Raw genomic sequence first — 13,200 nt, 5'->3', positions numbered from 1 at the left:
AACTATCCCGTTGTGTTCACAAGGGCAGAGAGAGGGTGGCAGCACTTTCCTGGCCAACTTCTGAGGACTGGTTGGCCTATCTGATACGGTACCCAAGAGATTAGGCACTTTGAATCCTCTATTTACCAAGTGCACAGGTATAGCTTAATTGCAGTCTCTGGAATTGTCTATATTCTGTTTCCTGCATCGTTCCTGTCACTGTCACATGTCATTGGCCTTTCACGTTGTATCCTTAGCAAAGTGTTCAGCATGTTTTGACTGTTGATTGATGCTTATAAATGCTTCAGAATGTCCAAACATGTGCCTCTGATGTAGCCAGTTTCTAAGTCAGAGAGGACTGTTATGGCTCTGCTGTGTTCTTTGAGAAAGTAACCATGACTTCTGTGTTTCTGCCTCAATACACAGCAAAATACCATAATGTTTCTCCACATTGTCCTTAACAACTGTGACTCCAGGAAGTCGTGAGTTTTAGAGATTGATATTTGTGTACATAGCATCTTAGACTTGGGTATGATTTGAAACAAGTTGTCTTCCCTAACCTTGTCAGCCCTCGTGGATTGTCTACTAGAAATGAAATGTTCACTAGGCACAGGTTCTAGACATAAACGAAGAACCGGGATGGCTACGCCCCTCTCATAGATAAGGGAAAATCATGTTTTCTGCAGAAAATTAGATAATCACCCACTGACAAAAATCCCATGCCTTGGTTTTAACTGTCCTGGTAATATTACATGAGTAAAATAATATGCATGCTGTATGTGAAAAAGAAATGAAGCATGAAATGTACAGATTTTAAGTCAACTGTGTTATTTGTCAGCCGTTAGGTACTGATTAAGCTGAAAACTGATTGGTACAAACAAATGATTAAAGTAGATAGTGAAAGCGTCAGCAAGATTTTGGTTAATGAATGCTTTCTTTTTTAAGGGACTCTTAATCTTAACCCAGGAACAGTGGAATAATTCACAGCTCAGCACTGGGGGAGCGGGGTGGTCCTGTTTTAGAGGAATTGAGAAATTGTGGACTTCAGTCAGGTCCACAAACAGGGAAACTCAGAACAGAGTTAGCGAAGGATGTGGAACAAGTTACCAATGTCCTTAGTTTACAACACCTGCGGGCAGGTGGGATTTCAGACTGTTGACAGAGTAGGATGTTATTTGTGTGGGGTGATAGGGAAGGGATTTCAGGTCTTTGAGTTTTTGTTTTGTTTTGTTTGAGAATACTTAAGAGATCAGAATGAAGTAAGGATAGAAAAGGGACATTAAACTCCTGTGGATGAGACAAGAAAGAAGAAGTTGCGCTATATAGAAGAACAGGAAAATGAAAAAAAAAAATTTCCAGGATTTCCTGCTTCAGTGTTCTGAGGGGCAAGTACAAGTTCAGGGTGGGATTTGCAGTTTTTTGAGACAGCCCATGGCCAAGTTCCTCAACCCAGCTGTCTGTGCGTATTATCTCAATTAAAAGCCTGGGGTAGGGCCTGGGTAGAAGCATATTGTTTGAAAAAGCTTCCTAAGGGATTCCATATGCAGCAAAGGCTGTGGACTTTATTGAACTGAGAAAGTAGAACGGAAGATAATGAGACAAATAGTTGAGGTGGCGGAGTCCTGAGGCCAGGGGGATTTCCAAGGTTCCCAGTGTGGTTTGTGGGAACTGAATACCAGTATTCTTGGGTCACTGTATTTTATTTTATTATGACGTAACAGAGCTGGGTCCTTTTGATTCTTTTAAATCTGAACAGATTTTGGGAAGTAAAGGCTGAAAACTGATATACCATTTGGGAGGGGAAAAGTAGTCTTTTGTAATATGTTTTTGCTTCTTTCAGCTGGAATTCATAGATAGCAGAAACCAAAGAAGCATTTGGTATTTGTTAAAATGGGCCACCTTAACTTTTGTATCACTTGTTCAGCCAGGAACTGGAAGAAAGAAGTTTCTAGGAGATAATACCTTTAGGTTTACATTTAAGATTTATATGGGAATGCAGAATTTCATTTAAATAACTCCTCTTTGGCTAGAAATTATTCAACAAATGAAGCACACTAAATAGAATCAATTTCTTGATAACATCCACCCCCTCCTTCTAGACAAAAATGGGAAACTTTTGTATCTAATTATGTTAAGGATTTGAAATGCCTTCCTGTAAGATTTTTTTTAAATGCATGTATTACGATATATTCTTTAGCTCCATCTGATCCAGATTCAGAGATGAAATATGAAACATTGATAGAATGAATCAAGGTTCCCAAAACTGCATGAAACTGAAGGCTCTCTCTCCTATGTTCTCACGTCTCCTTCCTTGACCTGACAAATGCTACCCAATAACTTTAAACAAAGGCTGAAAGTAATCTCTTGGCAATTGCTGAGAAGATGAATTACTGTGGACGGGAGGGAAACATACAAGTAAAAATCAACTTTCTTCATCACTCTTGACATTCACCAGTCTTTACTTGGATCACCTTGAGATGTGACACCAATTCAGAGTAATAAGGTAGGGTCAATGAAAAGCTAAAACATTCTCAGGAACCCATTATAACACATCTCCAAGGGATTCGTGTCAGTGCACCGCGTTTCAAATACAGTACACAAATTCCAGAGCCGCAGCTCCCTGAAATGGAGACAGTGGGTAGCTGTGAAGGCGGGGTGACACGAAATTGACCTCTTCTTGGGTCTCTCTTCTGCTCCCTATTTGTTTTCCACCCTATAACCTTACCCATCACTCCTTAGCACACATCACATGTCCGTTTGTCAGCCGTTGGCTGTGAGAGAACACTCTGTGTGAATCCACCATGTTGTCATTGAGGGGTGTTGACTTTGAATCAGTAATTTTGTTACATTGAAGCTTTACTTCCAGAAAAAAAAAAAATCTTTTTCATATGAGCAAGTATCCACAGTTGGTGTTGTCCCGAGTTGCTGACTGGTGTATCTGCTTCCGTCAGCCGACCTTGAGGTTTTGTATCTTGCACGCTAGTTTGTCTGTTTTGTCAGATAGGCAAGTGTGTCATCATTGAATTAGAAAAAACTACTGTGTCCCTAATTTACTGAGGCTAGATATTGAGAACTGACAATACAGTTTTTGTGTACCTATATATATATATACATATAACTTTAATGCATCCCCTGATGACGTTTAGAAATATAAATTGGGACAAGAGAGAAATGGAGTATAGTATCCATATTGTTATATTCCATTTAGTTTTACTCATGGTGACTAGAGACACCATGAAATTATCGTTACTCAAGCTTTAATATTTAATGTCTATGATGTTCCTTCTCTGCATACCTTTTCTAGCACAATTGATCCATTTGAGTCTCTGAAACGAATCAGGACCATTCAGTTCATTAGGAACTAAATAATGTGAAGTGAGAAAAAGTCGTTTGCCCTAAACTACAGTTAAGAAAACTAAGTTTTCAAATGTGTAGATGATATAAATATTATATCTGACAAATGCAAGTAAATGTGACATTATTACATGTAACTGTATCTCACTTCAAATATTTTCATATATTCAAAATAATTTGAGGTCTACTCTGCATTAGGAGACTAAAGCTTACACAAGAATTTTTCTTCTCTCAATTGTCCTTCTCCTCAATTGTCCCCATCTGAGTTAATATCAACATTTACTCCTTTACTTTGTCCAAGATCCGGAAGTTATTCTTGTCAACTCTGTTCCTCTCTTCATATACTTGGCCTGTTTCATAGCGCATCCCATTGGCTCCACTCTCAAAACCGAGCTGAGATCTGCAAAGACCACATACAGATCACTGTCTCCCGTGACCTCGTCCATACTGGCAGCTCCCTGTTTCGCCTCATTGCTTCTACTCTTGCCTACCTGGACACAGAATAGCTAAGAAGGATCTTGGTCTTGTCATTCCTCTCTGTGTCGTAGTGGGCTAATGAATATCCGTTGACTAAATCTGTCAAGCCATGGGTAGAGGCTCTTAGGACGTTGAATGAGGCTGGGACAGGAAAAACCAGAGTCAGTCTGGAGATTGTAAGAAAGCCTCTCTTGGCAGTGTATACTTCTCTTTCCACTTGAAAACCCAAGCACAGAGGTTTCCTTGTGTTCATTGGCCTGCGGTGCATACTTCACAGCTAACCAAGGGACAATTCCACTGACAGTCAATCAAGATTGTGCCTTAGCCATTTGGATCTTAAACAGCTGCCCAGGCCTAATGAATAGTCTGCAATTACACCTGGAGTGGAGCCAGTTTCTGAGACAGGTGTCTACATGAAAGTCAATCTCTGACCCACTCTGTGTATACCACCTGACAGGGTCTGGTGGGACAGACTTAAACTTCTCCATGGCCTTTAACTATTTCATGAAATTGACTCAGTCTGAGATTCCCGCATCAGTATTCCACAGCCTGCTTTATCTGCTACATTCACCTTGCCGTGAGTTCCTGTTTGATTCTGTGAAGTTCAGTCTTAAGGTTTTAGGCAGTACTCATGCCTTTCCGGGAACCTCTTACAAAGCAGTGACACACAGAACTGACTCTTGGGGTGCCACAGTCACAACTCGTTTAAAGGGATCAGCAAATGATGACTAGAAGAATTCGGACTGGGGTTTATTCTCTTATTCACCAGGAGTTTCAAGGGCAGTTATCATTAATTTTTGCATCCCCTCCATCTTGATAGAAAGATAATGTTACCAAAAACTATCATTTTAAGAGCAGACACCTATTAGAAGCACATCCGTAATCTCCTAATGGAGATAGCATATGCCTTTTAAAAAGATTTGCAACTTGCACCATTGTGGAAAGACATAAGACTTTGCCAACCTAATTGCAAAGCAATCAAACAATTTAATTAATCTGGAAATCACTTTAACAATAAACACCTCTGAAATGAGGCGTCCCAGACAACCCCATTAGGTAAAGTATGTTTTGGATACATGGCTGTGCATCAGCCATGGCAGGGCCCTTTGAGGATGCTGGCGTTAATTACCTACCTGATTTCTGACCACTACTGAGCTCAACAGTGGGGTCAGAAATATCAGCAGCGATGCTGGCAGTCCATAAAACATCCTAGCATTCAACCATCCACAGCCAGCCAGTCCCTTGGAGCAGTAAGATTGGAGTTACAATCACGTGCTGCACATATGGGCAGAGAATTGACTGGCACCAGTTTTCATTTTGAGAGTCTCCCAGGTATAGCTTTGCAGATGGGTGGATGAACTCAGAGAACTGTGCTGTGAAGAGTGAAGGGCATGTATAGGACTGCGCTTTCATCCCTCTTGCTGTCGGCCTGGGTGAGTGAGCACAGTGGGCCAGTCCTTCTCATTGGGTTCAGAATATTGCAGGTTTGCTTTACAGCAGGGTTTCTTCTGCATTAGCGACGTTTTGATTGCTGCCAGTAGCCAAATAGAGGTGAGAAGCCCTCTGAGGCCAAGTAGAAATCCATTTCTATTTCAAATGAGAACAGAGCCTCCTAAGACTGACTTCTGTCTGTCTGTAGCAGAAAATGGAGGAATTGTTTGCAGGACGTGACTCAGGGGTCTGCAGAACACTGCGTTGCCCCCTCTCTATTCCCAACCCATACTCCCGCCCACTTGTTTCTTGAAATAGGGGGGTCATTCTCCTTAGTCCAGCTCAAAACCAGAAATCCTGAACTTAATCACAGTTTCCCATGTAAGTGACAGACGGAGCCATGGTCTGATGCCCTCCAGGGTGCGTGTTAGCAGGAAGGAAGAACCAGAGAGAACTCAAACCCCCCAGGCACTTGTGTGTGCCAAATAGTGTCATTTTTCAAAAAAAATATATATATATACACACATATATATAACACATATTTTATATATATGTGTGTGTGTATATATATATATATATATATATATATATATATATGACAAAGTTTCAGAAAGAGGCAGAGAAGGAGGAAGAGAGGATAAAACAGTTCACTTGCCAAATGGCTACAGTGGCTTGAGCTGGGTCAGGCTGACACCAGGCAAGGGCCCAAGTACTTGGGCCATCATCCACCTCATTTCCAGGTTCATTACTGGAGAGTTTAAGAGGAACTGAAGTAGCCGGTACAGAAATTGGTGCCCGCATGGGATGCCGGGGCTGTAGATGACTGACTGCGTTACCCAGTCCCAGCCTCCAAATGATGTCTTCAACACCACTTCAAACTTCATTGGCATTTCAGCTCAGCTTTTGACTCTGACAAGGAACGAACAAAACGATCTCTGGTTGTTAATACAGGTGACTCTCTTGATATCAAAGATATGCATAATTTGATTTCTTTTCACAGCAGTAGGAGAGAGGAAAAGGAGAGAATTTTACCATCAGTGAACCCACACAGGCAGCCCAGGATTGGAAGGCAAAATTTGAACACCAAAAGTAGTGGCAGCTTTGGTGGTTTTGTTTTGTTTTGTTTTGGTTTGGTTTGGTTGTTTTGTTGTTGTTGTTGTTGTTTTAGAATGGGATTAAATTACCCTAGCACTGGATCTGTTTCTCTGCCCATCCATCCTAAAGGTGATAGGTCACCATGTGTTATGTTCCCTGATATCTTGGGGAGCACTCATTAAAAGCTCTGAAAGTGAAAAGCGTTTAATCTAGTCCCTCATTCCTCTCTTTGAGAGTTAAGAAAATATTTCATAGACTCTCTAATTATTCTGATTGATCACATTAAAACCTCCAGAGATAGTGTTTGCTGAACAGCAAGCAAAGGTTAAGAATTTGGTTCCAGGGCTCGGCAGCGTGGCGTAGTGGCTAAGGTCCTCGCCTTGATCCCATATGGCCGCTGGTTCTAATCCCGGCAGCTCCACTTCCTCTCTATCTCTCCTCCTCTCAATATATCTGACTTTGTAATAAAAATAAAATAAATCTTAAAAAAAAAAGAAAGAAAGAAAAAAAAAAGGATTTGGTTCCAGGTTTCATTGGTCTCATTCATTTTGAACGAATTAATGTAGAGGAGATTATTCTCAAAATGCTTTTGCTTTGAATAATCGCGTATTTTCTTCTAATAATTGACTTGTAGTTTACCTTCTCTGGTGTGTGAGCAACGTATACATTCATCCCAAACAAAACCTGTAAGAAGATTTCTGGCTTTAAATTCTCATCAGGAAACAAACAACAACAGCGAAAGATTTTCAAAAAATCTTGAAATAATTGAGCTCTTTTGTGGAGTATGAAGAGGAATGTACAAGCCAAGTTAGAAGTACGGGGGGAATGAGGCTGTTGCGCGAAGTTGAAAGAACTTAATTTGCCACATAGATAAATGGACAAAATGAATCGTGGATTGCTGGATGGCAAAAGCGGAATCCATTTCTCCAGGGGCTCCTGGAACAACAGATGCAAAGGCATGACAAATTTCCCTGCAACAGGGGGAGAAAGGGCCTCCTGATTTTCCCTCCCTCAAGAAACGGGCTGCTGAGCGCTTGCTTAGTAAATGGCTTTGATTGTACTGTCGTAAAGTTAATGGCATCTGTTGAAGGCATCACCACAAAATTTGCGACCTTCACTTAATTGAAAAATTTCCGTAGAGATGTAGCCCATCCAGAAGTCCTCAAGGTAACACTAAATTTGGCCTCTTTAATGGGTTCATCTATTCTTGGTGCTCACGGGTCATGAATTGTTTACCTTTGCAGCCAGGTACGCTGGCTGTCCCGTGCTGCCTGGAATTCTTCATACCTGATTGCAGCTATCACTTCCACTAGGAAGCTAGTAATGTGGTAAATGGCTGGCTGTTAGGGGCGAAGCATCTCTTTCTGATTTCTTTTCCATTTTTTGCAAGAATGCCCAGTTACTTGGCAGCTCTCATGCCTCAGCTCCGTATTTAAACCAGCTACAGCCCTCTGTGGTCCTCAGACAATTCCACCAGTCCTATACCATGTGCAGAGAGGGCAGCAGGGTGGTCTGGAGTGTCCTGGTCCTGCCCTCGCCAGCTGCCTGCCAAGCTTTCTCAATGATCAGCAGCAGGTTGAGTGGGCTAATAGAGGAAGTAACAAGCCCCGGAGGAGCTGCCCTCCTCCCAGCAAGCAGTCACTGCCACTCTCCACCTCGGAAGAACTTGGCAAGACGTGCTCAGCTGGGCCGTCTGCGGCTGTGACGTTCCAGGCCTGCCTGGCGAGTTGCAGTCCAGCTGCCCTAGATAGAGCAGGGATGCTGTTGAGGGGAACGTTGACAAAGGAGCTTTTCGGGCTCTGCCCCTCCACTGCTTGTGCTGAAGTAAAACAGGTGTGGGTCGTCTTCATTGGGTCTAGGCGGCCGAGTTCTTAGTTCCGACACGTGTACCTTGACAGTTTGCACTTTGACAATTGAATTTTCGAGACCTCAGACCTTTATACAGTTAGCCTTCAACTGCTAAGGCTGCTCCCCCAAAACAGAACGCTCCCCCAGTTGAAGCCTGTCTCTATAGCCGTGGTGGTTTTGAATGTGTTTGCCTTGGGAGGGTTGCAACCAAGACATAAATATATGCATTATTCTAATGGTGTGGAATATTTAAATGTTAGATATACAGAGAGCTACTGTGTGATAATATAGGCAAGGTGTTTTTGTTTTTTAAACATATGTATGTCTGGCACACCTGGGAAACTGTTGGAACTCAGGCTCCCTGCTCCCCGCAATACTCCTGCTCCAGGGCAAGTCAGCCCATTCCTGAAGGAGATAACAATTTACAGACATGGAAAGAAACCCATGACCAAGGGGGAGATGACCATGGATGTGGATAATGATACAAAACCAAACTTGTAACATTTTCTCCATTCTCTCTGCAGGAAATAGTCCTCAAGATAGTCCAAGAAATTTCTCCCCCAGTGCCTCAGCCCACTTTTCATTTGCACGGAGGTAAGGCCCCCTTGGGAATGGAGAAGTGATGTGTGGTGTGGAGAATCCAGTTTTCCAGCCCCTCTCTCCATTTACCTGCTCATTCCCTTTTGTGGATGAACTTCTCAGAAGCTCCTCAGGCCGCCACTGAACTGTGCTCCAACAGACCTGCGGAACAGGTCAGGGAAGATCATCTGGGCCTTGTACTGGCCATTGGGGCCCTTGTGACCATTCACTGGTGCGCAGTGCCCACTAAGGGCTGGAAGTTGCACTTTCCCCATTCCCGCCCATTCTTAATGCAATGTGTTGTCCATGATTGGTACTTGATGGATTCTGGTTCAATTATCTGCTCTTAGATTATAGACACTCGGTGCATCTGTGTCCTGGTGCAGTTGTCTTGTTATTGTGATTATTTTGTGTAACAAGGGCTTCCTTAGCATCATAAGTTAAGAATCCTGAAGTCCCTGCGTGTTTGAGAGCTTCAAGGCAGCACCTGCTGACAGCACCATGGTGGTCAGCAGAGGGCCTCGTGTCTTCTCTTCCTGTCCCATTTAGATTCAACGTCTCAGATACATATCTTGTGTCTGAATCATTGAGTCAGGAGGAAGTGTTGTTGCCCCGAAGGCTTTTTATCTGCCACCCTCCCTTTTTTAAAAGACGTTTTGTTTATCTGAAAGGCGGAGTTACAGAAGAGAGAGGGAGAAATTGAGAGGGGGACAGAGAGAGATCGTCCATCTACCGGTTTACTTCCCAAATGATTGCAATGACTAGGGCTGGGCCAGGCTGAAGCCACCAGCCAGGAGCTTCTCCTGGGTCCCCCACAGGAGTCCATGTCATCCAAGGGTGTGGGCCATCCTTCATGTCTTTCCCAGTTGCGTTAGCAAGGAGTGGTCATGTCCGGTTCTGAGTAGGCGATCTTCATCTTTGATTTGTCCACCAGTCATCTCTTCTGTGGCCTCTTGTGGGAATAGCTTGACACCTGCACCCGTGCTGGCCCCTTCACCCCGTCACATCCATGCCTTGTCCATCTCTGCCCAGAAGAGACACGAAGAATACAAAGTGCCCCTTCAGCCTGGACTCTGAGTGTTCAGGATATATTTGGCTTATGGTCTCATTGTCTTCAGCGTTTGCTAAATCCTCCTCAGAGACCTAGCTGTACCCTGAGGGACTATAGTAGCCCTTTATAAAGACACTTAGATGGATTAAAATATGTATTTTTTTAAAGATTTATTCATTTTATTACAGCCAGATATACACAGAGGAGGAGAGACAGAGAGGAAGATCTTCCATCCGATGCTTCACTCCCCAAGTGAGCCGCAACGGGCCGATGCGCGCCGATCCGATGCCAGGAACCTGGAACCTCTTCCAGGTCTCCCACACGGGTGCAGTTTCCCAATGCATTGGGCCGTCCTCGACTGCTTTCCCAGGCCACAAGGAGGGAGCTGGATGGGAAGTGGAGCTGCCGGGATTAGAACCGGCGCCCATATGGGATCCCTGTGTGTTCAAGGCGAGGACTTTAGCCGCTATGCCACGCCGCCGGGCCCAAAATATGTATTTTTTCTTACATGTTACTGACCAACAAAACTTGCAATGCCTATAACTACTTTTTGTCGATTATACTGCATTTTGTACTGCAAAATTTGAAAGAAAGCATGTTTGCAGCATTTTCAGAATTCTGTTGTATAATTAATACTCAATGTTGTAAGCCTCATGTCAAAAAGAGAGACTTTCTCTTGGATTAGTCACGTCTCATCATATGCTAAAATGCACCTATCTGCCTCATTGCCAAGAGAGTATGAGAGTGATTAAGACATTAACCTGTAGCTTACTAAAACTCACCCTGATTTTTCTTGATGTGAAAATATATTATTTTAGTTCCTCATCTTAAGTACCATCCAGAAAACATGCGTATTAACTGGTCCCATGAAGTCTGTGCCTACTGAATACTAGTTTCTGATGGTGCTACTATTGCAGGTGGAAAAACAATCCCATAAAACTTGAGAAACAAGTGACCACCACCTTCTTTAAAGCTTCTCTCTAGGGTCCCACATCTGGTACAGCAGGTTATGTAGCCGCCTGGGAGTCTAGCATTGGTAAAAAAAAAATTCCAGCTGCTCCACTTTTGATCCAGTTTCCTGCTAATGCACCTGGGAGGGCAGCAGTTAATGGCACAGGTACTTAGGCCCCTGCCACCTATGTGGGAAGATCAGATGAACTGTAGGCTCCTGGTCTGAGTTGGCCCAGCCTGTTAGTGTCATTTGGGGAGAATCAGATGGAACTGTGGGCTCCTGGTCTGAGTTGGCCCAGCCTGACTATTAGTGTCATTTGGCGAGTGAACCACTAGAAGGTCTCTGTCTTTCTGTCCCTGTCACTCTGCTTTTTAAATTAACAAAGTAAAAAAATTTAAAAATATCTCTAAAGAAGGGAGGAATGTATCTGATTACTTTAATAAGAAGAATTTACATCTATTTATTGCATGCATTTGAACACAACAGAAATCATAGTATTTTAGTCCTGTAGATATATAAAAATGAATAGCATCCAATAATTAAGTGACTGAAGGACAGATTAATCTGATTTCTGAGCTTCAAAAAAATAAAAAATAAAAAACACTTCCAGGCGTGTTAATTTTTGACAAATAAACCACACACCATGACGAGAGATTATCACAGGAGACCTGGGGTTCACTTTGCCTGGGTTTCCAGATGGAACAGCCTCCACAGTCTTCAGAAAGCATTAATGTAGATTAGGACGTGAGTGATCATCCTTGATACTCTTATGCAAGTAAATAGGACCTTGTATAATGTATGGAAATTCAACTTGGTGCTTGTTTTTTATGTAGTATCTCCTGGATGTTAGAGTTGTTTTTATTAGGAGAACACAGGGCTTCTACTCCTGCCTCTCAAGTCCTTTGCGTTTGGGGGTGCGTCTCAAAGTCCTTAAAAATTGAGCCGTTTGGAGCCCCTCCCCTCCATACACACATTTTATCTTATACATTTAGCTCAGTAAAGTAAAATACTGCTGTGTTTTGGAAATTGTTCTGTGTGAAGGGGTTAAGGGGAGGCTTGTTTATCCATCCAGTCCTCCCTTCTGAGCACTGGTGAGCAATGCAATCCCTTAGCCATTCTCTCAGGTACTCCTGGGGTGGACTTTAGTTGGTCACTCTCTGCAAATGGACGTAGTTCTGCTGTTTCCAACATCAACTAGAATGTATAGCCTCTTACCGCAGCTGACCATCGCACATGACAAGTAATTTGCTTTCCTCTTCCTGCAATTTTAATAGCCATGTTGACATGCAAATGCTTGCTGTTGTACACCATACTGATCTAAAATTTTAAAAGTAGCTTTGAAATCTTGTGTTAGCCTTTTTGTAGTCTAAATTCCTATCAGGTGTCTGTCCCTTCTTACATTTCCACTTAATGGCGAAAAATCTCTCTTCTGAAAAGCCTGGTTGCTTTGGCAAGAAGGTAGCCTTCTCTTCAGATAACATTGTACTGGAGGCTACTGCAGAAAAAGACAACACTGCTAGTGGGATGCAAATTACACTTGTGTGATAGCTTTCTTGGGGGAAAAAAAAGGCGTGTTCTCTTTTAAGCACTGTATAGAACATATATAGTAGTTTCTGATGTGCGGTTGTCATGGTAATGAAAAGGTAGTGGTCCTTTTGCTCCATTTGAGTAAATAGACGTGGACAACTTAGGGGACTTTATGAGACGTAAATTATTTCTGGTCTGTGGCTCTACAGAGTACAAAACACATTCTTGTTTAAACATCTTTCTAGTTTGTATGTTTTCCAGGCTGAGCAAACGTAATTTATGCTTTAGAAGTAATAAGAACATGTCTCCTCTTGGAATTGTTCATTCATCTGAAATATGTTCACTGATACCTGAGGGAAGGGAGAGTTAATGAATCACAAAACAAAATCATGGCAGGGAAAATTGTCTTTCCCTCTTTCCACAGACGAGTTTCTGATAATTGCTATTAAATGGACTGAATAATTTTTTTTTAATGGTAAGGTTTCTCTTATTTTCCAGATTGAAAGTGTGTAAAATATAAAGTACAAGCATAGATATTCAAAAATCTTTACTAAGTAGCCACATGAAGTAGGATTGCCTTTTACCCATTTAGTTGGTAGCTATCTTTATAATCACTTCATTGTAATTACTTTTTGCTTAAGTTTTAATACTTTCAGTTGTTTCAAAATGTTTTTATAGGACATAAAATTTGGTTTCCCAAGTTCCTCACTTAAGTCTTATTTTGATGATTTGATTCAGTTGTACTTCAGTCATGGTCACAAAAATGACAGGTAAATTTGACTGAAATCTTAGCATTATAGTAGTTCTGTGCGATGTCCACTTGAACTTGTTCATTTTGTCTTTATGGACCATTTTAAGTTATTGGCAGTAGAACATATGGTGACCTATCATTATATTTTCGCTTGAG

General features: G+C 42.2%; 1 protein-coding gene across 8 annotated transcripts in view; it reads left to right on the top strand.

Annotated features, from left to right (window-relative positions):
- MAST4 (microtubule associated serine/threonine kinase family member 4) overlaps window positions 1–13,200 on the top strand; it is a 606,692-nt gene that overhangs the window by 521,543 nt on the left and 71,949 nt on the right. For all 8 annotated transcript variants that reach the window (XM_058679964.1, XM_058679962.1, XM_058679963.1 and 5 more), the window contains one exon: window positions 8,709–8,778. In XM_058679964.1, coding sequence (XP_058535947.1) covers window positions 8,709–8,778 — 70 coding nt within the window. The remainder of the gene's footprint in view (window positions 1–8,708; window positions 8,779–13,200) is intronic.

Source organism: Ochotona princeps, chromosome 23, assembly GCF_030435755.1.
Source record: "Ochotona princeps isolate mOchPri1 chromosome 23, mOchPri1.hap1, whole genome shotgun sequence".
Classification (NCBI taxonomy): Eukaryota; Metazoa; Chordata; class Mammalia; order Lagomorpha; family Ochotonidae; genus Ochotona; species Ochotona princeps.
This window is presented reverse-complemented; position numbering and strand designations above follow the sequence as displayed.